General features: G+C 40.3%; 1 protein-coding gene across 1 annotated transcript in view; it reads right to left on the bottom strand.

Annotated features, from left to right (window-relative positions):
* ANKRD31 (ankyrin repeat domain 31) overlaps positions 1–25206 on the bottom strand; it is a 265656-nt gene extending 240450 nt beyond the window's left edge. Inside the window, 2 exon segments of the mRNA XM_066386576.1 lie at positions 14705–14778; positions 25097–25206. Of these exon segments, the coding sequence (XP_066242673.1) occupies positions 14705–14778; positions 25097–25200 (178 nt within the window). The 5' untranslated portion in view covers positions 25201–25206.
* Between the last annotated feature and the right edge of the window lie 1320 nt (positions 25207–26526).

Here is a 26526-nt window from a genome sequence, read left to right as displayed (position 1 = left end):
AAAAACCTTAACTTTTTTCTTTTCTTCTTTTCACTTTATTTCTATTTCTTTTTCTCTCATTTGAATGTCATTTATGAAATTATTTTATTTTGGATTCATATTTTTCTTTGTGGCATTTTTCGTGTTCTTTACTTCATTTTTGTCTCTTTGACATTTTCCCTCAGTTCTCACTCCCCAATCTCTATAGTTTTTGTTGCACTTATCATAATAGAACTTTCACTTTTTCACTGTATCATTTCAATTTTTTTAATTATCTCTTATTAGTGTTATTAACAATACCACTCTCAAATGCCATTAAGAAAAAAGAAATCAAATATTATATATACAAAAGACAGATATGTAACTCAGATGATGAAAAATCTCTAAAAAAAAATTTTCAATTACTTGGAAACCTTAGAACAGAGAATTAAAAACTGAAGTCCTAAAAATACTCAGGGAAACACAAGAAAGTACAAAAAGGCAATTTAAGGAGCTAAAAAAACAATTCAATGAAATAAAGAATACATCACCAAGGAAACTGAAACTATAAAAAGAAATCAAACAGAGATGAAAAACTCAATAAATGAAGTGAAAAATGAGGTAACAAGTTTAGCAAGTAGAACAGGCCAGATAGAGGAGAGAATTAGTAACATAGAAGACAGGCAACTAGAGATATTACAGAGAGAAGAGGAGAAAGACTCACAAATTTAAAAAAATGAGAAAGTCCTACAGGAATTGTCTGACTCCATCAGAAAGAGCAATATAAGAATAATGGGTATATCAAAAAGGAAAAAGAGAGAAAATGGAATGGGGAACATATTCGAACAAATAATAGACAAAAACTTCCCAAGCCCATAGAAAGAATTAGAGCCTCAAATCCAAGAAGCAAACAGAACACCGAGATACCTTAACCCAAACAGACTTCCTCTGAGACACATCATAATGAAATTAGCACAAACCAATGACAAAGAAAAAAGTCTCAAGGCAGCCAAGAAAAGAAGAATACAACAAATAAAGAAAGGCCCATTAGGCTATCATCAGATTTCTCAGCAGAAACTCTACAAGCCAGAAGAGAGTGGACCCCAATATTTAAAGTACTGAAAGAGAGAAACTTTTAGCCAAGAATACTATATTCATCAAAGCTATACTTCAAATAGGAAGGGGAAATAAAAACATTCACAGATATAGAAAATATGAGAAAATTTATCACCAGAAAACTCCCAATTCAGGAAATACCAAAGGAAGTTATCGGACAAGATACAAAGAACAAAACAAAACAAAATTACAAGTAAAAGCTCCAACAAGATCATAATAAAAACAAGATTAAACCCTGGCCGGTTGGCTCAGCGGTAGAGCGTCGGCCTAGCGTGCGGAGGACCCGGGTTCGATTCCCGGCCAGGGCACACAGGAGAAGCGCCCATTTGCATCTCCACCCCTCCGCCGCACTTTCCTCTCTGTCTCTCTCTTCCCCTCCCGCAGCCGAGGCTCCATTGGAGCAAAGATGGCCCGGGCGCTGGGGATGGCTCTGTGGCTTCTGCCTCAGGCGCTAGAGTGGCTCTGGTCGCAACATGGCGACGCCCAGGATGGGCAGAGCATCGCCCCCTGGTGGGCAGAGCATCGCCCCTGGTGGGCGTGCCGGGTGGATCCCGGTCGGGCGTATGCGGGAGTCTGTCTGACTGTCTCTCCCTGTTTCCAGCTTCAGAAAAATGAAAGAAAAAAAAAAAAAAAAAAAAAAACAAGATTAATCTATAACAACAAAAACAAAAAGGGGGAGAGGACAAAGATTAACAGTAGTAAAAGAAGATGTGGAGAAGCACTCATGAGATAATGTACTACAATGAATATGATATATATCCTTTTTATTACCTAATGGTAACCACCCCAAAAAAACCACTACAGAAACACATGGCTAAAAAAAAAAAAAAAAAAAAAAGAAACAAGGAAAGAAGTATGGATACAACCAAACAAAAAAAAATGACAGAAAAAAGAACCAAACAAAATACAGCTATCAGAAAGCAATATATAAAATGGCAATAGGAAACCATTCTCGAGTATAAATAATTACATTAAATGTAAATGGATTGAACTCACCAGTAAAAAGACACAGAGTAGCAGAATGGATTAAAAAAGAAAACCCAATTGTATGCTGCCTACAAGAAACACATCTAAGCTACTAGGATAAAAACAAATTAAAAGTGAAAGGTTGGAAAACGATTCTCCAAGCAAATAACATCCAAAGAAAAACAGGTGTTGCCATACTCATATCTAACAATGTTATCTACAAGACATTAAAGATAATCAGAGACAATGATAATCATTTTATAATGATAAAGGGGACATTGAATCAAGAAAACATAACACTTCTTAATATATAAGCACCAAACCAAGGAGCACCAAAGTATATGACACCTACTAACTGATCAAAAAAAAAAAAAAAACCCACGAAAAAAATACAATCATAGTCAGTGACCTCAATACACTGCTGACGGCTCTAGATTATTCTTCTAAACAGAAAACCAATAAATAAATACTGGCCTTAAACCAAACACTAGAACAAATGGATATGATAGACATCTACAGGGCATTTCATCCCCAAACACCAGAATATACATTTTTCTCCTTTGTACATGGAACATTCCCAAAAATTGACCATATGTTGGGCCACAAAACTAACATCAACAAATTCAGAAAGACTGAAATTAAATGAAACATATTCTCTAACCATAAAGCTTTGAAAATAGAATTCAACTGCAAAAAAAAAAAAAAGTAAACAAACCCACAAAAAATGTGGAAATTAAACAACACACTTCTAAAAAATGAGTGGGTCGGGATCGGACAAGATGGTGATGGAGTAGGCAGACGTATCAACTTCCACCTCCCAGAACCAAAGTGAATTACAACTTAATTTTAAGAACCATCATCTGGAAAAACCAACTCTGGACTAAACTAAGAGGACTCTTCAACCAAGGAACACTGAAGAAGCCACACTGAGACTGGTAGGAAAAGCGGAAATGCGGAAAGGGCTGTCCAGCTCCCCGGAGCAAACAGTAGCCCAGAGAGACTTGCATGGCGGGAAGTGAGTTTAGCAGAGAGGGGAGGGTCCTGAGCCCCAGGAACAAAGCCCCAGCCTGTAGCCGCACAGCCTAGAAGAGGCATATGAACAGTATTTAGCTAGAAACAAGTCAGGATACTGTTTGTGAGACACTGATTTCTCAGACCCAGGATTCTTCTTAAAAGGACCACACAGAAAACCTCTCTCACAACCACTCACCCAGGGCTCCGGGGGATGGGGAGAGAGGAGAGGACTGGAGCAGTGGGAAGAGAGTATAATCTAGGAGGCACAGGGAGAAACACTTTTAGGGACAGCTACACTAACCCCTGGGCTGAGTCACTCCCCAAATATGAAGTGAATACTTCCCCTGGAAACAGCAATACCAGCAGAGGGAAGCAGGACACCAGCCAAACAAGCTCTCCCACGGTACTTAGAGCAGAGTCGTTTAGAAGGAGGGAGCTTTTGGGACTACAGTATTGAGTGTTAGGGTCTGAACTGCAGCACCCCCACCCACACGGCTGAGGGCTCGCCCAAGGGCGAGCAATGGTGGGATGCGGAAGCGCAGTTCTGTCGGCAAGGGTGGAAGCCGGCTGGCCACAGCTGAGGCCCATGTGTGAGGTCAGTCTTGCCGGGCTGGGGTGAAGGGGACGTGCAAAAGTGGTCAAGCCCAACTGTAGACCGCCTGCAATCCAGCCTGTGGGGGAAGGGCAGGAGCCCCGGAAAAGGTAGAGACCCGACCTTGAGCAAGGGCACAGAAGCTCAGCCTCGCCCGGACCACGGGAACCAAAGCTTGAGGCCTGACTTACCAGCCAGCTCCTCCTGCGAGGGTGAAGTGAAACCCCAGAACAGGCGGAGCCCTACAACTGAGCATGAGCAAGCAGCCCCACCTGGCCGGTGGAGCCAAGGCTTGCAGCCATCCTGCAAGCGGGCTCCTCCTGCAAGGGCTGTGCGAAAGCCGGGAATCAGGCAGAGACCCGCAGCTGAGCAAAGGTGCTTACCCCTGCCCTCAGGGCCAAGGCTTGCAGCCAGGTGCAGGGCATCACCCCACCCAAGGGGGTGGGGCAAAGGCCGAGGTCACCAAGACTTGTATACCCGAGCATGTGATCACAGCCACTCCCATGAAGGAAAAGCAGAAACCAGAGCAACAGCCCCAATGGGCTGGCACTGGCAACCCCCACACCCGAACACAACAGGCAGCAGAGTAGAAGGGGTGGCGGGCCAGCAGACAGACCACACCTAGGGAACACAGAAGCCACAGCCAAGGGACTCCAGTGGCCAAAACCTTCTTTTAAATAAACAAAATGGGAAGTCAGAGAAATGCAACACAAATGAATCAAGAGAAATCCCCAGAAAAGGACCTGAATGAGTCAGATATAACTAAATTACCAGATGCAGAGTTTAAAATAACGATTGTTAGGATGCTCAAAGATCTTAGAACAACAATAGATAGTCATTACGAACACCTAAATAGATAGCAAATACAAAAAAAGGATATTGGAATAATAAAAAAGAATCAGAAATGACAAATACAATATCAGAAATAAAGAACACAATGGAAGGAATTAAAAGCAGGATGGATGAAGCTGAAAATCGAATCAGGAGTTAGAGGACAAGATAAATGAAGGCACAGAAGCAGAGCAGGAAAAAAAAGAGACTCAAAAAGTCTGAGGAAAATGTAAGAGAGCACTGTGACAACATGAAGAGAAATAACATCCGCACCATAGGGGTTACTGAAGAACAGAAAGAACATGAGATAGAGACTGTTCAAACATATCATAGCTGAAAACTTCCCTAAATTAAGGCAGGAAAACGTCTCACAAGTTCAAGAAGCACAGAGAAATCCATTAAAGCAAAACCCAAGGCCTGACCAAGCAGTGGCGCAGTGGATAGAGCATCGGACTGGGATGGGGAAGACCCACGTTCGAGACCCCGAGGTCGTCAGCTTGAGTGAGGGCTCATCTGGTTTGACCAAAAGCTCACCAGCTTGGACCCAAGGTCGCTGACTCAAGCAAGGGGTTACTCGGTCTGCTGAAGGCCCGCGCAAAAGGCACATATGAGAAAGCAATCAATGAACAACTAAGGTGTCGCAACAAAAAACTGATGATTGATGCTTCTCATCTCTCTCCGCACTTCTCTGTCTGTCCCTATCTATCCCTCTCTCTGACTCTCTCTGTCTCTGTAAAAAAACAAAAACAAAAAAAAACCCAAAAAATATACACCAAGACACATCATAATTAAAATACTAAAGCTAAGTGATAAAGAGAAAGTATTAAAAGCTGCTAGAGAAAAAAAGGATATCACCTACAAAAAAGCCCCCATAAGGATGAATTCAGAATTCTCAACAGAAACATTTGAGGCCAGAAAGAATAGCAAGAAATATTCAAAGTAATGCAGAACAAGAGCCTACAACCAAGACTACTTTATCCAGCAAGGCTATCATTTAAAATTGAAGGAAAAATAAAAAGCTTCCCAGAAAAAAAAAAAAAAACTAAAGGAAATCATTATAACCAAACCAATGCAGCAGGAAATGTTAAGGGGCCACTTATAAACAGATCAAAGTGGGAAAAGAATATAGCAAAAGAGGAATAAAGCTTTAAAGAATAAAATGGCAATAAACAAATACTTCTAAATAATAACCTTAAATGTAAATGGATTAAATGATCTGATCAAAAGACATAGGGTAGCTGCGTGGATAAGAAAAAAAGACCCATACATATGCTGTCTAAAAGAGATACACCTTAAAACAAAAGATGCATATAGACGGAAGGTAAAAGGATGAAAAAAATTATTTCATGCAAATGAAAATGAAAAAAGTGCTGGGGTAGCAATACTTAGATCAGACAAAATGGAGTTTAAAACAAAGGCTATATTAAGAGATAAAGAAAGCCACTACATAATGATAAAGGGAGCAATCCAACAGGAAGATATAACCGTTATAAATATCTATGCACCTATTATAGGAGCACCTAAATATATAAAAAAGACTCTGATAGATATAAAGGGCGAGATCAACAGCAATACTATTATAGTAGGGGATTTCAATACCCCACTAACATCACTGGATAGATCCTCAAGAAAGAAAATTAACAAAGAAACAGCAGACTTAAAGGACACACTAGATCAACTTGATTTAATAGATATCTTCAGAACCTTTCAGCCTAAAGCAGCAGAATATACATTCTTTTCAACTGCTCATGGTATATTCTCTAGGATAGACCACACGTTAGGGCACAAAAGCGGTCTCAATAAACTTAAGAAGATTGAAATCGTATCAAGCATTCTTTCTGATCAAAATGGCATGAAAGTAGAAATCAACTACAACAGAAAAACTCAAAAATTCTCCAACACATGGAAACTAAACAGCAGGTCATTTAAATAACGAATGGATTAACAATGAGATCAAAGAAGAAATAAAGAAACTCCTAGAAACGAATGATAATGAGCATAAAAAAACTCAAAATTTATGGGATGCAGCAAAAGCAGTACTGAGAGGAAACTTCATAGCACTACAGGCATACTTTAAGAAGCTAGAAAAAGCTCAAATAAACAACTTAACCCAGCCTCTAAAAGAACTAGAAAAAAAACAGCAAGTAAAATCCAGATGTAGTAGAAGGAAGAAAATAATAAAGATCAGAGCAGAAATAAATGACATAGAAGCTAAAGAAACAATACAGAGGATGAATGAAACCAGGAGCTGGTTCTTTGAGAAGGTAAACAAGATTGATGAACCTTTAACTAGACTCACCAAAAAATAAGAAAGAGGACTAAAATAAATAAAATTAGAAACGAAAGTGAAGAAATTACAACTGACACAACAGAAATACAAAATATTTAAGAAAACACTATGAAGAACTGTATGCTAAAAACCTAGACAACCTACTGAATAGATGAAATGGACAAATTCCATGAAACATACAATCTTCAAAAAATCAATCTGGAAGAATCAGAAAACCTAAACAGACCAATTACAACAAATGAGATCAAAACAGTTATCAAAAAAATCCCAACAAAGAAAAGTCCTAGGACTGATGGCGTCACAAGTGAATTCTACCAAATATTCAAAGAAGAACTAATTCCTATCCTTCTCAAGCTATTTCAAAAAATTCAAGAGCAAGAAGACTTCCAAACTCCTTTTATGAGGCGAGCATAATTCTGATTCCAAAACCAGGCAAAGACAACACAAAGAAAGAAAATTAGAGGCCAATATCCCTGATGAATATAGATGCTAAAATCCTCAACAAAGTATTAGAAAACCAGATCCAGCAATATATGAAAAAAATCATACACCATAATCAAGTGGGATTTATTTTGGGAAGGCAAGGCTGGTACAATATTCACAAATCAATCAATATGATTCATCACATAAACAAAAGGAAGGAGAAAACCCACATGATAATTTCAATAGATGCAGAAAAAGCATTTGATAAAATCCAGCACCCATTCATGATCAAAACTCTCAGCAAAGTGAGAATACAGGGAACATACCTCAACATGATAAAGGCCATCTATGACAAACCCACAGCCAACATCATACTCAATGGGCAAAAATTAAAAATAATCCCCTTAAGATCAGGAACAAGGCAAGAGTGCCCCCTTTCACCACTCTTATGAAACATAGTCCTGGAAGTCCTAGCCATAGCAATTAGACAAGAAGAAGAAGTAAAAGGCATCCAAATTGGAAAAGAAGAACAAAACTATCATTATTTGCAGATGATATGATATTGCATATAGAAAACCCTAAAGTCTCAGTCAAAAAACTACTGAACCTGATAAATAAATTCAGCAAAGTGGCAGAATATAAAACTCATACTCAGAAATCAGAGGCATTTTTATACACCAACAATGAACTGTCAGAAAGAGAAATTAAGGAAACAATCCCCTTCACTATTCCAACCGAAAAAATAAAGTACCTAGGAGTACATTTAACCAAGGAGACTAAAGACTTGTACTTGGAAAATTATAAAACATTGATAAAAGAAATCAAGGAAGATACAAACAAGTAGAAGCATATACCGTGCTCATGGTTAGGAAGAATAAACATCATTAAAATGTCTATATTACCCAAAGCAATTTATAAATTCAATACAATACCAATTAAAATACCAACGACATACTTCAAAGATATAGAACACATAGTACAAAAATTTATATGAACCAACAAAGAACATGAATAGCCTCAGCACTCTTGAAAAGGAAAAATAAAGTGGAGGTATCACACTTCCCGATATTAAGTTATACTACAAGGCCATTGTACTCAAAACAGCCTGGTACTGGCATAAGAACAGGTATATAGATCAATGGAACAGAACAGAGAACCCAGAAATAAACCCACACTTTTATGGACAACTGATATTTGACAAAGGAGATAAGAGTATACAATGGAGTAAAGACAGCCTCTTTAATAAATGCTGTTGGGAAAATTGAACAACTACCTGTAAAAAAGTGAAACTAGACCACCAACTTACACCATTCACAAAAATAAACTCAAAATGGATAAAAGACTTAAATGTAAGCCATGAAACCATAAACTTTTTAGAAGAAAACTTAGGCAGTAAGCTCTCTGACATCTCTTGCAGCAATATATTTGCCGATGTATCTGCACAGTCAAGTGAAATAAAAGACAGGATAAACAAATGGGACTGTATCAAACTAGAAAGCTTTTGCACAGCTAAAGAAAATAAGAACAGAATAAAAAGACAAACTACACAATGGGAGAACATATTTGACAATACGTCTGATAAGGGTTACTAACCAAAATTTATAAAAAACTTGTAAAACTCAACACCAGGAAGACAAACAATCCAATCCAGAAATGGGCAAATAAATGAATAGACACTTCTCCAAAGAGGATATACAGATGGCCAATAGAGAGATGGAAAAAATGCTCAACATCACTAATCATTAGAGAAATGCAAATTAAAACCACAATGAGATATCACCTCATACTAGTCAGAATGACACTCATCAACAAAACAACACAGAATAAGTGCTGGCAAGGATGTGGAGAAAAGGGAACCCTCCTGCACTGCTGGTGGGAATGCAGACTGGTGCAGCCACTGTGGAAAACAGTATGGAGATTCCTCAAAAAATTAAAAATCAAACTGCCTTTTGACCCAGATATCCCACTTTTAGGAATATACCATAAAAACACCATAGCACTGTTCCAAAAGGAGAAATGCACCCCCATGTTTATGGCAACATTGTTCACAATAGCGAAGATCTGGAAACAGCCCAAGTGTCCGTCAGTGGATGAGTGGATTAAAAAGCTTTGGTACATACATACTATAGAATACTACTCAGCCATAAGAAATGATGACATCGGATCATTTACAATAACATGGATGGACCTTGATAACATTATACTGAGTGAAACAAGTAAATCAGAAAAAACTAAGAACTGTATGATTCCATACATAGATGGGACATAAAAATGAGACTCAGAGAAATGGACAAGAGGGTGGTGGTTATGGTGGGGGGGGGCTGCTGAAGTGGGGAGGGGAGGGGCACAAAGAAAACCAGATAGAAGGTGATGAAAGACAATTTGACTTTGGGTGAGGGGTATGCAACATAATCAAATGTTAAAATAATCTGGAGATGTTTTCTCTGAACATATGTACCCTGATTTATCAATGTCACCCCACTAAAATTAATAAAAAATATTTTTAAATGACAAAAAAAAAACCAAATAGCCGAAGTAATCTTACGGAAAAAAAACAAAGCTGGATGCATTACAATACCTGACATCAAAATTATATTATAGAGGCATGATAATCAAAACAGCATGGTGTTGGCAGAGAAATAGAAACTCAGACCAAATGGAACAAAATAGAAAGCCCAGAAATAAAACCACATTTATAGGGTCAAATAATCTTTGATGAAGGAGCCAACAACACACAATGAAGAAAAGAAAGCCTCTTCAATAAATGGTGCTGGGCCTGGCCAGGCGGTGGCACAGTGGATAAAGCATCAGACTGGGATGCTGAGGACCTAGATTCAAGACCCCAAGGTCGCCAGCTGAGCATGGGCTCATCTGGTTTGAGCAAAGTTCACCAGCCTTGACCCAAGTTCGCTGGCTCGAGTAAGGGGTTACTGAGTCTGCTATAGCCCCACAGTCAAGGCACATATGAGAAAGCAATCAATGAACAACTAAGGTGTTGCAACGAAAAACTGATGATCCATGCTTCTCATCTCTCTCCGTTCCTGTCTGTCTGTCCCTATCTATCCCTCTCTCTGACTCTCTCTCTGTCTTTTCTGTAAAAAGAAAAAAAAAAGGAAAATAAATGGTGCTGGGAAAACTGGAGAGCCACATGCAAAAGAATGAAACTCGACTACTGTTTGTCCCCTTGTACCAAAATTAATTCAAATGGATCAAAGACCTAAATATAAGACCTGAAACAGTAAATTACATAGAAGAAAACATTAGTACTAATCTCATGGGCCTTGGCCATAAAGAGTATTTTATGAATTTGACTACAAAGGCAAGGGAAATAAAGGCAAAGATAAATGAATGGGACTACATCAGACTAAGAAGTTTCTACACAGCAAAAGAAACAGACAACAAAACAAACAGATAGCCAATTAAATAGGAGATGATATTTTCAAACAACAGCTCAGATAAGGGCCTAATATCCAAAATATACAAAGAACTCACAAAACTCAACAACAAACAAGCAAACAATCCAATAAATATTTCTCCCAGGAAGAAATACAAATGGCCAACAGATATATGAAAAGATGCTCATCTTCATTAGCAATCAAAACTACAATGAGATACCACCTCACATCTGTTAGATTAGCTATTATCAACAAGACAGGTAATAAGTGTTGGAGAGGCTGTGGAGAAAAACAAACCCTCATTCACTGTTGGTGGGAATGTAAAGTAGTACAGCCATTATAAAAGAAAGTATGGTGTTCCTCAAAAAATTAAGAATAGAACTACCACATGACTGAGCAATCCCTCTACTGGGTATATACCCCCAAAACTCAAAAACACTGGTACGTAAAGACACATGCAGCCCCACGTTCACTGCAGCATTGTTCACAGTAGCCAAGACATGGACACAACCAAAAGCCCTTCAATAGATGACTGGATAAAGAAGATGTGGCACATATACACTATGGAATACTACTCAGCCATAAGAAATGATGACATCAGATTGTTTATAACAACATGGATGGACCTTGATAACATTATACTGAGTGAAATAAGTAAATCAGAAAAAACTAAGAACTGTATGATTCCATACATAGTTGGGACACAAAATTGATACTCAGGGACATGAACAAGAGTGCGGTGGTTACCAGGGGGAGGGGAAGGAAGGAGACGAATGGGGTGGGGGAGGGGAGGGACATAAAGAAAACCAAATAAGAGGTGATGGAGGACAATTTGACTTTGGGTGATGGTATACAACATAATCAAATGTCAAAATGATCTGGAGATGTTTTCTCTGAATTTATGTACCCGTATTAATCAATGTCACCCTGTAAAATTAATTGTCTAAATAAATTTTTTTAAAAAGTATTTTCATATTTGTTAACAGTATTGAGAGACATCAAATATATAATCAATTCGCCCTGGCTGGTTGGCTCAGCGGGAGAGCGTCGGCCTGGCGTGCGGGGGACACGGGTTCAATTCCCGGCCAGGGCACATAGGAGAAGCGCCCATTTGCTTCTCCACCCCCTCCTCCTTCCTCTCTGTCTCTCTCTTCCCCTCCCGCAGCCAAGGCTCCATTGGGGCAAAGATAGCCCAGGCGCTGGGGATGGCTCCTTGGCCTCTGCCCCAGGCGCTAGAGTGGCTCTGGTCGCGGCAGAGCGATGCCCCGGAGGGGCAGAGCATCGCCCCCTGGTGGGCAGAGCGTCGCCCCTGGTGGGTGTGCCGGGTGGATCCGGGTCGGGCGCATGCGGGAGTCTGTCTGACTGTCTCTCCCCGTTTCCAGCTTCAGAAAAATACAAAAAAAAAAAAAAAAAATATATATATATATATATATATATATATATAATCAATTCATTAAGAGTACACTCATACAAAACAGTATGTAGCAATTTAAAAGGTTAAGGTAGATCAATATAACCAGGAAAGATAGATACAATGTAGTACAATATCATTTATGAAAAGAGATATTGGCCCTGGCCGGTTGGCTCAGCAGTAGAGCGTCGGCCTGGCGTGCGGGGGACCCGGGTTCGATTCCCGGCCAGGGCACATAGGAAAAGCGCCCATTTGCTTCTCCACCCCCCCCCTCCTCTCTGTCTCTTTCTTCCCCTCCCACAGCCAACCAAGGCTCCATTGGAGCAAAGATGGCCCGGGTGCTGGGGATGGCTCCTTGGCCTCTGCCCCAGGTGCTAGAGTGGCTCTGGTCGCGGCAGAGCGACGCCCCCGAGGGGCAGAGCATCGCCCCCTGGTGGGCAGAGCGTTGCTCCTGGTGGGCGTGCCGGGTGAATCCTGGTCGGGCGCATGCGGGAGTCTGTCTGACTGTCTCTCCCCGTTTCCAGCTATTTAAAAAAAAAAAGAAAAGAGATATTTATCATATCAAAAATCTAGAAGGATATACAAATACTGGCAATTCTTGGAGCAGAAATTACAGGAAGGAACAGGGGATAGGATCTTTCATTTTCTACATAATATAATTTTGTATTTTAAAAATATTTTATACTTTTAATAATTAGCAAAATTAATAAAGGTCTATCCATTTGAAAAAAGAAAGAAAAAAGACTTGGCTAGAATATTAAAACAAACCTCCAACTTTTTCATACTAGTATTTTATACATCAAAGTATACATTCTGGAGACCAATATTACACATTGTTATTTCCAATTACAAGGAAGATAAACCACTTCAAAACAAAACTTTAACTTGGCATTAGGGTATCAGGTGAGGTGACATACACTGAAAAAAACTCTGTCAACTATACCACACAATTCTTCATGGTGTTTAGGAAATTTTCTTTTATTGTATACCTATTTTCAGACATCCTTCAAAATGAAAAATGTTCACAGTAAAAAATAATTTTAAAAAATAACCTACCATTTAAACAGCTACTGTGGAATTGGTCTTTTTGAACAGTAACAATTAGTGATAGACTTTTCTAGATGCATTTAAATTGATCAAGAAGTGGATTCAGGCAGTATGGTGCATTGGTAGGTGAAAGGTGCTTTTTTTTTTTTCTGAAGTGAGAAGCCGGAAGGCAGAGACAGACTGCCGCATGCGCCCAACCGGGATCCATCTGGGAAGTCCACTAGGGGGCGATGCTGTGCACATCTGGGGCACTGCTCCTTTGCAACCAGAGCCATTCTAGCACCTGCAGCAGAGGCCGTGGAGCCACCCTCACCTTCTGGGCCAATTTTGCTTCAAAGGAGCCTTGGCTACGGGAGGGGAAGTTAAAGATAGAAAAGAGAGGGGAAGGGGTGGAGAAGCAGATGGGCGCTTCTCTGTGTGCCTGGCCAAAAATCAAACCCAGGACTTTCACATGCCAGACAGATGCTCTACCACTGAGCCAACTGGCCAGGGGCTGATGAAAGGCACTTTATAAATATAGATATACAATAGCATAAGTGAGGTATCTCAGTTGGTTAGAGTGTCATCCTGATACATCAAGTTAGTGGGTTAGACAGCAGTCAGAATACATGTAAGAATCAACCAATGAATGCAAAAATAAGTGGAACTACAAATTGATGTTTCTCTTTCTCTCCTTTCTTCTCCCTAAAAATCAATAAAAAGAACATATACCTAGACTTACTGTGTGACTATGTTATATAGACTAATATAATAGGCTATGCTAATTAGACTTAGTGATCATTTCATAATATATAAAAATACTTAATCATTACTTTGCACACCTAAATATGTTATATGTCAATTATACCTCAATAAAAATAATAGAATAAAATAAAAATAAATAAATAAATAAATATACCAAGGTTATGTGTAACTTAATTTTGTCTGAAAGAGTCAGAGTAGTTATTAACAAATACTATTTACTTTCATAAATAGGCATATCCTAGGGTTATGCTGAAGATTTGGGGGGGGATGTGGGGAGATCAACTAGCTGAGTACCACTTCCATTACTCTGTAGCTCTCTCTAGGAGTTGTAACCATCTTCCCAAGTTACGATCCCCCAATTGCTGTCCTAATATTATTAGACCTTAACAGACCTTATGGTCTATTACTGATGACTAAAAGAAACTAACTCTGTGGAAAGTTAAAGAACAAGACTAGGCCCTGGCCGCATGGTTCAGTGGTAGAGTGTCAGCCTGGCATGTGGAAGTCCTGCGATTGATTCCTGGCCAGGGCACACAGGAGAAGCACCCATCTGCTTCTCCACCCTTCCCCCTCTCTTTTCTCTCTATCTCTCTCTTCCCCTCCCACAGCCAAGACTCCACTGGAGCAAAATTGGCCCAGGAGCTGAGGATGGTTCCATGGCCTCTGTCACAGGCACTAGAATGGCTCTGGTTGCAATGGAACAACACTCCAGATGGGCAGAACATCGCCCTGTAGTGGGCATGTGGGTGGATCCCAGTTGGGCACATGTGGGAATCTTTCTCTGCTTCTGCGCTTCTCACTTAAGAAAAATGCAAAAAAAAACCCAAAAAACAGAACAAGAGTAAATATATAAGGATATATTAATGTAACACCTGGGAAAAAAGAAGGAGTACTTAGTGAAAAGAATTATTTCTCACCTTTGCATGTTCCACTTATATCAGGATGGAAACCGAACTCAGATCTAAGAGATGTGTCTTGATCAAACACCAACCTTTCAAATACCAAAAAGAAGGTAGACTGTTATCATGTTTCTTATACAAAGACTAACAATTTAACTGTCATTTATTTTACAGTTTACTGTCAATTTTAGTTTGTATTGGTTTCAGCTGAACAGCTTAGTGGTTATACAGTTGTATACTTTAGAAAGTGTTCCCCTCTGTATTTCCAGTGCCCACTTGGCACCATACATAGTTACTGCAATATTACTGACTATATTCTCTATGCTTCACTTTACATACCCATGACTATACTATAACTACCAATTTGTACTTTTTAACCCCTTCACTTTTTTAACCTAGTCCTCCAACACCCCTCCCCTTAGGCAACTACCAATCTGCTCTCTGGGTCTATGAGTCTATTTCAATGTTGTTTGTTTAGTTTGTTTTTAAGATTCCAATTATAAGTGAAATTAGATGGTATTTTTCTTTTTCTTGCTGAACTATTTCATGGAGCTTAAAACCCTCTAGGTTCATTCATGCTGTTGCAACAAACTGTGATAAGGTGCCAAGGAACTGCAAAACTGTTAACATTAGTATTTTAGAAAAGGAAGAGTCAGGTCCTCTTACCCCTTCTTTCTGAGGTAGAAAAAAAATGAGAAGAGATTTCAGGAGCAACTGAGTCAGCTAGTCATAATTTAACTACTTCTTATAGTTCTCTGGAAAGACTGGCACCACCTGCTAGACAGAGCAAAGAAGATAGAACCTATATGAAAACCTCTTCCTCTTCTCTTTTCTTAAAAGCCTTTGGGAGACAATGTTTACGTACCCTAATTAAAAATTCCTACACTAATCCTGACTCACCCTCCCATCCTGGAGTGATAAGAGTGACCTATATATACCTCTAGACAAAGGGTTCACAAGCCCCCCTCCCTTGCATGAATAACCTGTAGTCTGTAACATTTTATATGCTTTCTAATAATCATCATTTTAAATTTCTATGTGCAAAACTTGTAAACTAAGCAAGCAGGAACTAGCTTTAGACTTCCTAATATGCTAACCCCAACGTTCTTAGCAAAAGTAACTTCATTTAGCTTCTCTCCTTATCCTAAATTAAACATTTCCCTCTATTGTGGTGACAGGGATACGTTGTAAATCCTAGAATGTTTAGGAATGTCTTTGCCAGGCATGTAAAACATTTATCACTACTGTGTTAAGACTTTTGTACTGTGCTCCCCCTTGTTTGCCCCCCAACCAGTATGTAATTTTGTCTTTAAAAGCAGCCTCAGAACTGTGTACATGGCTACATAATTTGGGATTATGCCCTACGCACCACCATATTAATAAAGCTCCTTCTAATATTTTTTCTGTAACTTTGGTGTCTTTGTGGGACTCGCTGGTTACTTTACAACAAAACAATCCAATTTAAAAAATGGGAAGAGGATCTGAATAGACACTTCTCAAAAGAACATAAAAATGGCCAACAGACATATGAAAATATGCTCAACAACACTAATTCTCAGAGAAATGAAAATTAAAATCACAATAAAATATCACCTTACACCTGTCAAAATGATTATTAGCAATAAAAATCTACAAATTATATGTTGGCAAGGATGTGGAGGAAAGGAAGCCCTCATGAACTGTTCGTGGGAATAAAGATTGGTGCAGCCACTGTGGAAAACAGTATCAAGTCACCTCAAAAATTTACAAATGGAACTGCCTTATAACCCTGTAATTCTATTTCTGGGGATTTATTTGAAGAAACTCAAAACATTAACTTGAAAGAACATATACACCCTTATGTTCACTGCAGTGTTATTTACAATAGCCAAGATATGGAAGCAATCCCAGTGTCTATCAATAGACAAGTGGATAAAAAGTTTTAGTACATATATATAACAGATTATTACTCAGCCATAAAAAAAAATGAAACCTTAACTATATATTTACTCTATGGAAACTTGTTAAAATTCTTACTTATTATACCACTATCAATATGTTGGGATCTTACTTCTGAAATTAGGTTACAAATTTCATCTTGCTCTCCCTCTCTTATTTTCTTGCTTCTTCCCTCTCATGGAATTCAGCTCACCATGTTGTGAAATGTCCTGTGGAGAAGCCTAAGTGGCAAGAAGGTAAGGGAGGCCTTCACTCAACAGGCAGAGATAAACTAAGACCAGAGAGAAATTGATTTGTAAAACCATCATGTAGGAAGTGGATCCTTCTCATGAAGCCTTGAGATGAATGCAGCCTTGGGAGTCCCTGAGCATGACGATCTAGTTAAGCAACTCCTGGATTCCTAACCCACAGAAACTACAAGATAATTCTGTAAATGTCATTGTTTTAAGATGCTAACTTTTGGAGTAAGATGTTAAACAGCAATGAAAAACTAGTAAACAGATTGTAGTCACATTCTCCCAACTGTCTCTTTTTATACTTGTCTTGTTTAAACTAGTATCCAAACACAGAACACACAAATTCAGTTGCTATGTCTCTTAAGTCTCTTTTTAAATCTATAAGTTAGCTCCAACCTCCCCACCTCTTTGCAACTTATTTGTAGAGGAAACTGTAGTTTCCCACATTTTTAATTTTCTGATTGCATGTCACTTAATATGTTCCCAAAAGAGTCATTCCCCACTGTGCTGCACCTATTACCTCGTGTGGGAATACCTCTTCCTGTTTCAGACTAAGTTTCTACTTCTTTGATATGTTTAAGTGTGTATCATATGGTACCTGGCCAACCCACTACTATATCTGTCTTCACCCCAAAAAATTCAATTTAAAAAAATATTTTTAAAAAATGAAATATATTACTTACTCAAAAAAACTGTAGAAAACACAGACAATAAAAGGAAACATCTATAAAAATTGATAAATCTCCTGTAATATACCTTTATTAATAAAGTAGAATTTGATATACTCCCTTTGGCTTTCTTTCTATGGAGGCTTATGTGTGCGGAACCAGGAATTCTTTTACCAAGTTTGGATCAATCTAGAAACTACATTTTCCACTTAACTTATATTTAAGCATCTTCAATGTCACTAAAATTTTCCTAAAACCATTAAATATTTATAATACTCCACCATAAAGATATAACATAATTTATTTAAGCATTATATAATTCTAAACCATTTAGTTTATTTTTTTCATTATTGCAAATAAATGAGATAATTTCCTTATACATAAATCTTTGGCTTTTTTATGATTTTCTTAAAATAGAGGTTGGCATTTTTAATCCTAAAAGAAAAATGAAAAGAGTGGGCCCATAAAACTTATCTATGTATGTTCAGTCAGTAAACTAAAAAGAGAACATTAATTTCCTAGTGGATTCTTTTTTTTTTTTTTTAACAGGGACAGAGAGAGAGTGAGAGAGAGGGATAGATAGGGACAGACAGACAGGAACAGAGAGAGATGAGAAGCATCGATTATCAGTTTTTTGTTGCAACACCTTAGTTGTTCATTGATTGCTTTCTCATCTGTACCTTGACCGCAGGCCTTCAGCAGACCAAGTAACCCCTTGCTGGAGCCAGCGACCTTGGGTCCAAGCTGGTGAGCTTTTTGCTCAAGCCAAATAAGCCCGCGTTCAAGCTGGCGACCTCGGGGGTCTCAAACCTGGGTCCTCGGCATCCCAGTCCAACGCTTCATCCACTGCACCACCGCCTGGTCAGGCTCCTAGTGGATTCTTAAACTACTAACATCAATAACTAACACTGCAAAAGTCATTGATTACCTCATTATGGAGACAGTATTTCAATAAAATGTAACTGAAATATTATAAAGGATACTAGAAAGTACTAACTATAAAAGGGGAGAGGAAAATTAGATGTTAGGGTCAAAAAGGAAAATTATCAGACAAAATCTGATTTAAAATTTGAAACAATTTTCATTGCTTTATTAAAAGTACAATGAAATTTTTCATGACAGTAGGTGTTTCAATTTTGATAGTACAGAGTCTTACTGTCACATCAAGGCTTTAATTTTAAAAAACCTAATTAAAAATGTCCTTTCAGTGTAACAGTTCTAAAAGTAATAGTACTTGGCACCATTCTGCTTTAAGCCACTCTAATAGTGGCTACTATTTTGACATATATCCTGACCAAAAACGTTGCTATCTTTAGCTAATTTAATGTGATTAACTCCTTGTCTCCTTGTACTTTACTTTCTGTTCCTCCCTTCCCCAAGCGTATCCTTTGTAACAGGTATATTTTATCTAGACACTTCTCATCATGAGTGTTGGTCTGTCTTGAGAGACAAAATTAACACCCATCTTGGAATAATTATGTTGAATTAGCCTCTACTATATGAATTATCACATTCAGGGGACATGATTTGACCTGAACATATACACAAATCCATGTAACAGCAAACTGTTTTTGAAAGTGGTTCTGTTTAAAAGGATTGACTAGGATTTGAGAAATATTCCTTAATGTTATTGAGCAGTTAACATGACCAGAGTCTGAGACAGAAAAAAATGGATTGAAAAAGGGTTTGCTATGGCACAAATAAGAAAAAAATGAATCCTGCCTCTTAAAAAACATATCACAAGTAAACAAAACATTATTAGTCAGCACCCAGAATATTTACAAATTAGTAGCAATACCTAATAAAGGACTGAATGCATTTTAGGACACTTTCCAAAGAGAGGGCTTGGACCAAGTCCAGGCTCTCAAAGAGTGCTTTTTCAGACACAACAGTCAACACCTACCACAGTCATGCTGATTCTTTGAAAGCCTTGACTTTTCTAGTTCCAAAGGTTGCTAAACCCTTTCTCAGGTCTCAAAAAATGACCTTGGCTATCTATAACATTTAAGGACTATTTAGTGATGCGAAATTGTATCATGTTTGACTGTTGAGGATCTCTGTTCTACTACTAGATGTGCTCCTCATTCCCATCAAACTTGGGAGCTTATACATAAAAAACAACCAGAATGCGCTGCCTACAAGTAAGTAAAGAAGATGAAGAAGGAAAAACAAGAGGTAATAAACAATGCTATTTAGCTCCAATAAAAATACTAATTTTTAACCTCGGGCTATGTGGTCTGAAAGAATGATGTTTCTATGGCATTGAAAAGAAGCATTTTAAAATAAATCAGAGGGAAAAACCAAAAGATTGGCCAGTCAACATAAAGTAAGCTATCTATGTAGCCTATTCCTCCACTCATTAAAACTAGAAACTGGTAGAATATTTTTTAAAAAGCTACCTGAGAAACTAACCAGTAAAGAATAACAAGGAGATTGGGAACTAAAGTCAAAATGTAAATATCAACCATGTCATAAGTGAGTTTCAATTTTGATTGTGTGTATGTGTGTGTGTTTTTCTCTCCAGCTTTAATCCAAGGACTAATCCTGATACTGCACAGTGGTACACAGAGAAAAACTCCAGAAGAAACTTTCTATCTCTATCTGAAAGACAAGGCAAGAGAACCCCAGAAAGTCAGAAGGTATGTGCAGATTTCCTGGGTTTTCGTTATTCGTTTCTTTTTTAAGCCTTAGAGCTGTAGTGCTACCAACTGTGGCAGGTTGGGCACTTAAAATCCAAGAGAAAAATCTGCCTCTCTACCTAAAGGAATCACATACTGAAAAATATGGAGAGAATCTCTTTTATTTCTTCTCTCTCTCAACTCTTTGCCCTGAGGGTGGCCCCAGTTGCAGGGACCGGCTCTATAGTGAGAAGGCTAACATTCTCAGAGAAATCTGCCTTCCTGGTCATATGAACCAGCATGTGGGTAGAGGGAAGGAATGGTGCAAGGTAATTCTGGAGAAAAGAGAACAGGAAAGGGAAATCACCTAATTCTGTATATGATCCAACATTAAGTCCCAGGCTCAACCCTGAGCTGTCTATATGCAGAGCAGACTCAAGGAAGCATAACAAAGACTTACAGAACTGAATTATGATAATAATTACTGTCCAAGTTCCAGATTAACCCGAGTTATACATAAGTTAAGATAGAATCAATCAGCATACTAAAGGCTCTGCAAATTGGACTGACATAACCACCACCCTCAGAAGGCAAAACAGAATGTGCAGTCAGAACCTAATCAGATGGACTGCCTCTCAAAACAAAAGTCAAAACTCTCTAGCCCTGGCCAGTTAGCTCAGAGGTACAGTGTCATCCCGGGGTATGGAAGTCCCGGGTCCAATTACCAGTCAGGGCACACAGGAGAAGCAACCATCTGCTTCTCCACCACTCCCCCCTTAGCCCCTCCTCTATCTCCCTTCCCCTCCCACAGCTATGGCTTAAATGGTTCGAACAACTTGGTCCCAGGCACTGAGGATGGCTCCATGGCCTTGCCTCCAGCACTAAAATAGCTCAGTTGCTGAGCAATGGAGCAGCGGCCCCAGATGGGCAGAGCATCGCCCAGTAGGGGGCTTGCCAGGTGGATCCTAATGGGGTGCATGCAGGAGTCTGTCTGTCTGCCTCCCTGCCTCTCACTTACTTTAAAAAAAATCAAAACCCTAACAGGACTAAGAGTCAAGATCGTAGTATTACAAATATACAGGATATATTCCAGAATTTCTCAACTTCTGAATAACAGGAAAATCTGACTAATCCCCCCCTGCCATGACCCAAATATTGTAACTTACAAGACAAAGACTTTAAACAGCTATTACTAGAATTGTTTATGAAATAAGGTGAATACTTGTCAAATGAATGAAAATATTGACATTCTCAGCAGAAAAGTAAAAATGATAAAAGAGAATGAGATAGAAATTTTAGAAGAGAATTATAATATCAGAAATTTAAAACTCACTGAATGGGTTCAACAACAAATAGGAGATGAAAAAGGATAAAGTAAGTAAAACTGAAGACAGATGCTCCCCCTTCTCTCTTTCTCCTTCTCTAAAAATCAATAAATAAAATATTTTTAAAAATAAGAAATCATAAAACAGAAGTTCCCAAGTTTGGTGAAAGACATAAATTTACAGATTCTTTTTTTTTTTTTTTTTTTTGTATTTTTCTGAAGCTGGAAACAGGGAGAAACAGTCAGACAGACTCCCGCATGCGCCCGACCCGATCCACCCGGCACGCCCACCAGGGACAATGCTCTGCCCACCAGGGGGCGATGCTCTGCCCCTCCGGGGCATCGCTCTGCCGCAACCAGAGCCACTCTAGCACCTGGGGCAAAGGCCAAGGAGCCATCCCCAGCGCCCAGGGCCATCTTTGCTCCAATGGAACCTTGGCTGCGGGAGGGGAAGAGAGAGACAGAGAGGAAGGAGGGGGGGGGGGTGGAGAAGCAAATGGGCGCTTCTCTTGTGTGCCCTGGCCGGGAGTCGAACCCGGGTCCCTCGCATGACAGGCCGACACTCTACCGCTGAGCCAACCGGCCAGGGCCTACAGATTCAAGATCAGTGAAACCCAAACAGGAAAAACACAAAGAAAATCATGCCCAGATACTTCATAATCAAACTGCTAACAACCAAAGATAGCAGGGGAAAGAAGAAAGCAGAAAGACAAAAAGGTGATATATTACATATACAGGAATAATGATTTAAATTGGATGTGGGGGGGGGGGCATGACCACAAAGGGGCACAACAAGAGAATTTTTTGGAGTGATGGAACAGTTCTGGATCTTGAGTGCAGTGGTTAAAAGATTCCATGTATTAGTCAAAATGGTCCCTCAATATCGACAAGAGCAAATAGTACTGTGTGTATATACACAGATAAGCCAGAAACCTGGGTAACATCCTTCATATCTATATCTCCTACCAAATTTACTCTTAACATTTCTCAAGTTTGCTCTTTTTGCTCTATTCCCACTGTTTCTTCTTAGTTGAGATCTCATCATCCCAGTCTGTTACTACTTTGAGCTAACCTCTGCAGCCTTGCTTTGCAATACGTCAGTGGTCCCCAATCTTTTTTGGGCCACAGACCGGTTTAATGTCAGAAAATATTTTCACGGACCGGCCTTTAGGGTGGAACGGATAAATGTATCATGTGACCAAGACAAGCGTCAAGAGTGAGTCTTGGCCCTGGCCGGTTGGCTCAGCGGTAGAGCATCGGCCTGGCGTGCAGGGGACCCGGGTTCGATTCCCGGCCAGGGCACATAGGAGAAGCGCCCATTTGCTTCTCCACCCCCCCTCCTTCCTCTCTGTCTCTCTCTTCCCCTCCCACAGCCAAGGCTCCATTGGAGCAAAGATGGCCCGGACGCTGGGGATGGCTCCTTGGCCTCTGCCCCAGGTGCTAGAGTGGCTCTGGTCGTGGCAGAGCCTCAGAGCGATGCCCCAGAGGGGCAGAGCATCGCCCCCTGGTGGGCGTGCCAGGTGGATCCCGGTGGGGCACATGCGGGAGTCTGACTGTCTCTCCCCGTTTCCAGCTTCAGAAAAATACAAAAAAAAAAAAGAGTGAGTCTTAGACGGATGTAACAGAGAGAATCTGGTCATTTTTTAAAAATAAAACATCATTCAGACAAATATAAATAAAACGGAAATAATGTAAGTTATTTATTCTTTCTCTGCAGACCGGTACCAGTCTGCAGCCCGGGGTTGGGGCCCACCGCAATATGTGGTCCAGGGAGCCCTCGGGTTATGAAAGTCTTGACATATGACATTTCAAGTCTATGATGTTCACTCCCATAAAACCTTTAAAAAGTAATACATGAGTGTCTCGACTTATGCCATTAGCATCATACAGCAAGGAGTCTCAGGTAAGGTCTACAGAGCTGTTATGGATGTCTTCCAATGCTATAGGCAGATTTTGGAAGAGAAGTCATCAACCTTTAGACTAGCCTGGAACAATTCCTTAAGCAGGTACAGAGACCTGCAACAGACCCTATACCCTCTACATCAGCTGCTTCTGAAGATGAAACACCTGAAGTACAGGTAGAATCATCTCTAGTGTCCCCTGCATGTTTTTTAGGCAATCCTGATTCACCTGACCCAGTAGCTCCATTACCTTCTGTAGGTTCTCCTGCCTCTCCAACTTGCTCCTCTCGGTAAGTCACTCTCTCCCACCTTGCAATGCCCCTTCCAGTGTGCAAGCCAAGCACAGGAATAAAGGTAAGGAATTTTATTACACTCATTTTTTGTCATTTTTGATGTTACTACAGTACAGTATACAGTACAATATATTCATGTTCTTTATCTGTGGCTCAGTTGTGTTTTTATGCTCTAGATTACAATTTTACAACTGTTAGAATAGGTAAGTAACTTCAGCTAAGGTGTGTTTCGACTTACACTAAAATTCAGGTTACATCAGGTTACATCACTGTCATAGGAAAGAAACTGTATTGTAACTCAAGGACCCCCTGCAGTAAGTACTAACTTTACCCTGGAAGCTTGTTAGAAATGCAGAATCTCAGACCCCACCCACGAACTCACTGGTTCTCTGAATTGGAATCCACATTTTAACAGGATTCCACAGTGACTTATAAGGTTATTAAAACTTGAAAGCCCTAGTTTAGGGCATGCTGTGAACAAATATCTGAATATGCTGCTCCTCCATTTAACAGCTCGCAAGCACACACACAGGATACATGGGGCCTTTAAGATCACACCCTACTTTCCTCTCTAGGCTCACCTTTCATCACTGCCCACCTCACCACTTAGCACTTCAGTAAGACTTCACTCTGCATTCCAGCACACATAACACAACACTACATCCCACAGCTACACCTTCACCTGTGTAATTTCTTTGGCCTACAATGCTTCACCTGGCTAATTCCTGACCCATCTTCAAACCTCTATCAGAAGTTAACCCTAACAAACTCTGACCCCCACCGAGGCTGAGATAAAAGACCCTCTGTGCTGCGAAACCAGCCAGGGCACACTTCCATCCCTGGACTCCCCACAAGACATTTAAGTTATCTGTCTATGGGTCTTCCCCAGCCTGAAGGTTTCTCAAAGGCAGTGGACTCACCTGGTCTATTTTCTCTCTGAACCTAGCACTGAAAACTAAACATCTTCGAGGTTTTGATGAACTAAACTACTGACTTCTTTAATTCTTATAAAAGTATCCATTTCCAGTTTGGTAGTAACCAGTTTCCCCATCACACATTCTTTTCCTGAGAGAATTACATTAGCCATCCCAAGATCTGAGCTAGAAGCTGTTGAAGCAAAATGCATTTGAGTTGTTTAGACCTAAGGCCGTTTTGCTTGTGCAAAACGACTTCCGTCCCCAGGCAGAGTCAAGGATTCTTTTTTTTTTTTTTTCTTTTTTAATGACCTCAAGCCAGCTACTATAAAGCTCATTCTGTCCTAAGTTGGGGGGTTGTGGCCTTGTTTATTTACAAGTTGTTAGCTCAGGCCTGGCTGCCTCACAGGCCTGGTGTGACTGGTAACCGTTTCTCCTCCTATCTCAGAGGGCCACGGGCCCCTGTGCCCAGGCCTCATGGCGGTCTTTCTCCAGCACCCCGCGCTAATGGTGGTCACCTTCTCCAGGGCAGATCCTCTTCTTCCAGGTCACTCTCCGTCACCGATCCCTCTATCACTGTTTCGTCGCTGTCCCAGTCTGGGGCCTGAGCGCCTTCCTCCATCTTTGCCTCACACTCGGAGTGTTTGTTGTTGTTTTTTTTCTTTAAGCCTCCCTCTCTAACTGTCTTCTTCCAGCTGAGCGCCGGGATCAATGAGTTAAAAATAAAATTTGTGATGAAGGTCGAGCTGAGGGAGTAGAAAGAACCACGAGGGTTCTCCTATGGGACAAGCGGGCCAACGAGGAGTCTCGCCTCACACAGCCCTCAGGGGAAGCCCGGCGCCATCCCGCCCACAACACCACTCCCGTGGCCGGAACTGGCCAAGCGCGCATGCGCGCGCACGCCTTCCGCCTCAGTCTTCCAGACTGTGTTGAACACAGCTTTGGGATGTGTGGGGCTGAGCAGATCCGGAAAGCGGGGAACAGGCACCTGCAGCGCCCGTGCTCCCAAGACCCAGAACCTGCTCTCAGACCAAGCTTCTGAAGCCAGAATGTTACCTTAGACCCAAAAGTGTTTTTGCAGTCCACCAAATACTGCTTTTCTCCTTAATCCTTTTTTTTTTCTGAAGTTGGAAAGGGGGAGGCAGTCAGACAGACTCCAGCATGCGCCGGACCAGGATCCACCCGGCATGCCCACCAGGGGGCGATGCTCTGCCCATCTTGGGGCGTCGCTCTGTCGCAACCGGAGCCATTCTAGTGCCTGAGGCAGGGGCCACAGAGCCATCCTCAGCGCCCGGGCCAACTTTGCTCCAATGGAGCCCCGGCTGCAGGAGGGGAAGAGAGAGACAGAGAGGAAGAAGCAAGGGAGGGGTGGAGAAGCAGATGGGCGCCTCTCCTGTGTGCCCTGGCCGGGAATAGAACCCGGGACTCCTGCACGCCAGGTCAACGCTCTACCACTGAGCCAACCGGCCAGGTCCCTTAATCCTTTTGACATCACCTCCTGAAGTAGTCCCTGAGGTAGACAAAACATATTTGCAGTGGTGGGATTCAAATAATTTAACAACCAGTTATCTGCCCAAATGATTGTATTAAGTGAAAAAAAACCATATACTAAAAGGTAGTTTGTTATTTCATGCATTTAATACTTAAATAAACAATAAAAGAGGTACACAAAACTAAATTATAACAGTTGTGAAATATTAATGAAAAAATATTAAATGCCTGACCAAAAAAAATAAAACTGTTAAGATATTTCCATATTGCTACTTGATTGACATCCTCACTTGGCAGTTTGGGCACTTAAAATTCAAGAGAAAAATCTGCCTCTCTACCTAAAGGAATCCCATACTGAGGAATATGGAGAGAATCTCTTTTTTTTTGTTTGTTTGTTTTGTTTTGTTTTGTTTTTTGTATTTTTCTGAAGCTGGAAACGGGGAGAGACAGTCAGACA

Source organism: Saccopteryx leptura, chromosome 5 (assembly GCF_036850995.1).
Source record: "Saccopteryx leptura isolate mSacLep1 chromosome 5, mSacLep1_pri_phased_curated, whole genome shotgun sequence".
Classification (NCBI taxonomy): Eukaryota; Metazoa; Chordata; class Mammalia; order Chiroptera; family Emballonuridae; genus Saccopteryx; species Saccopteryx leptura.
This window is presented reverse-complemented; position numbering and strand designations above follow the sequence as displayed.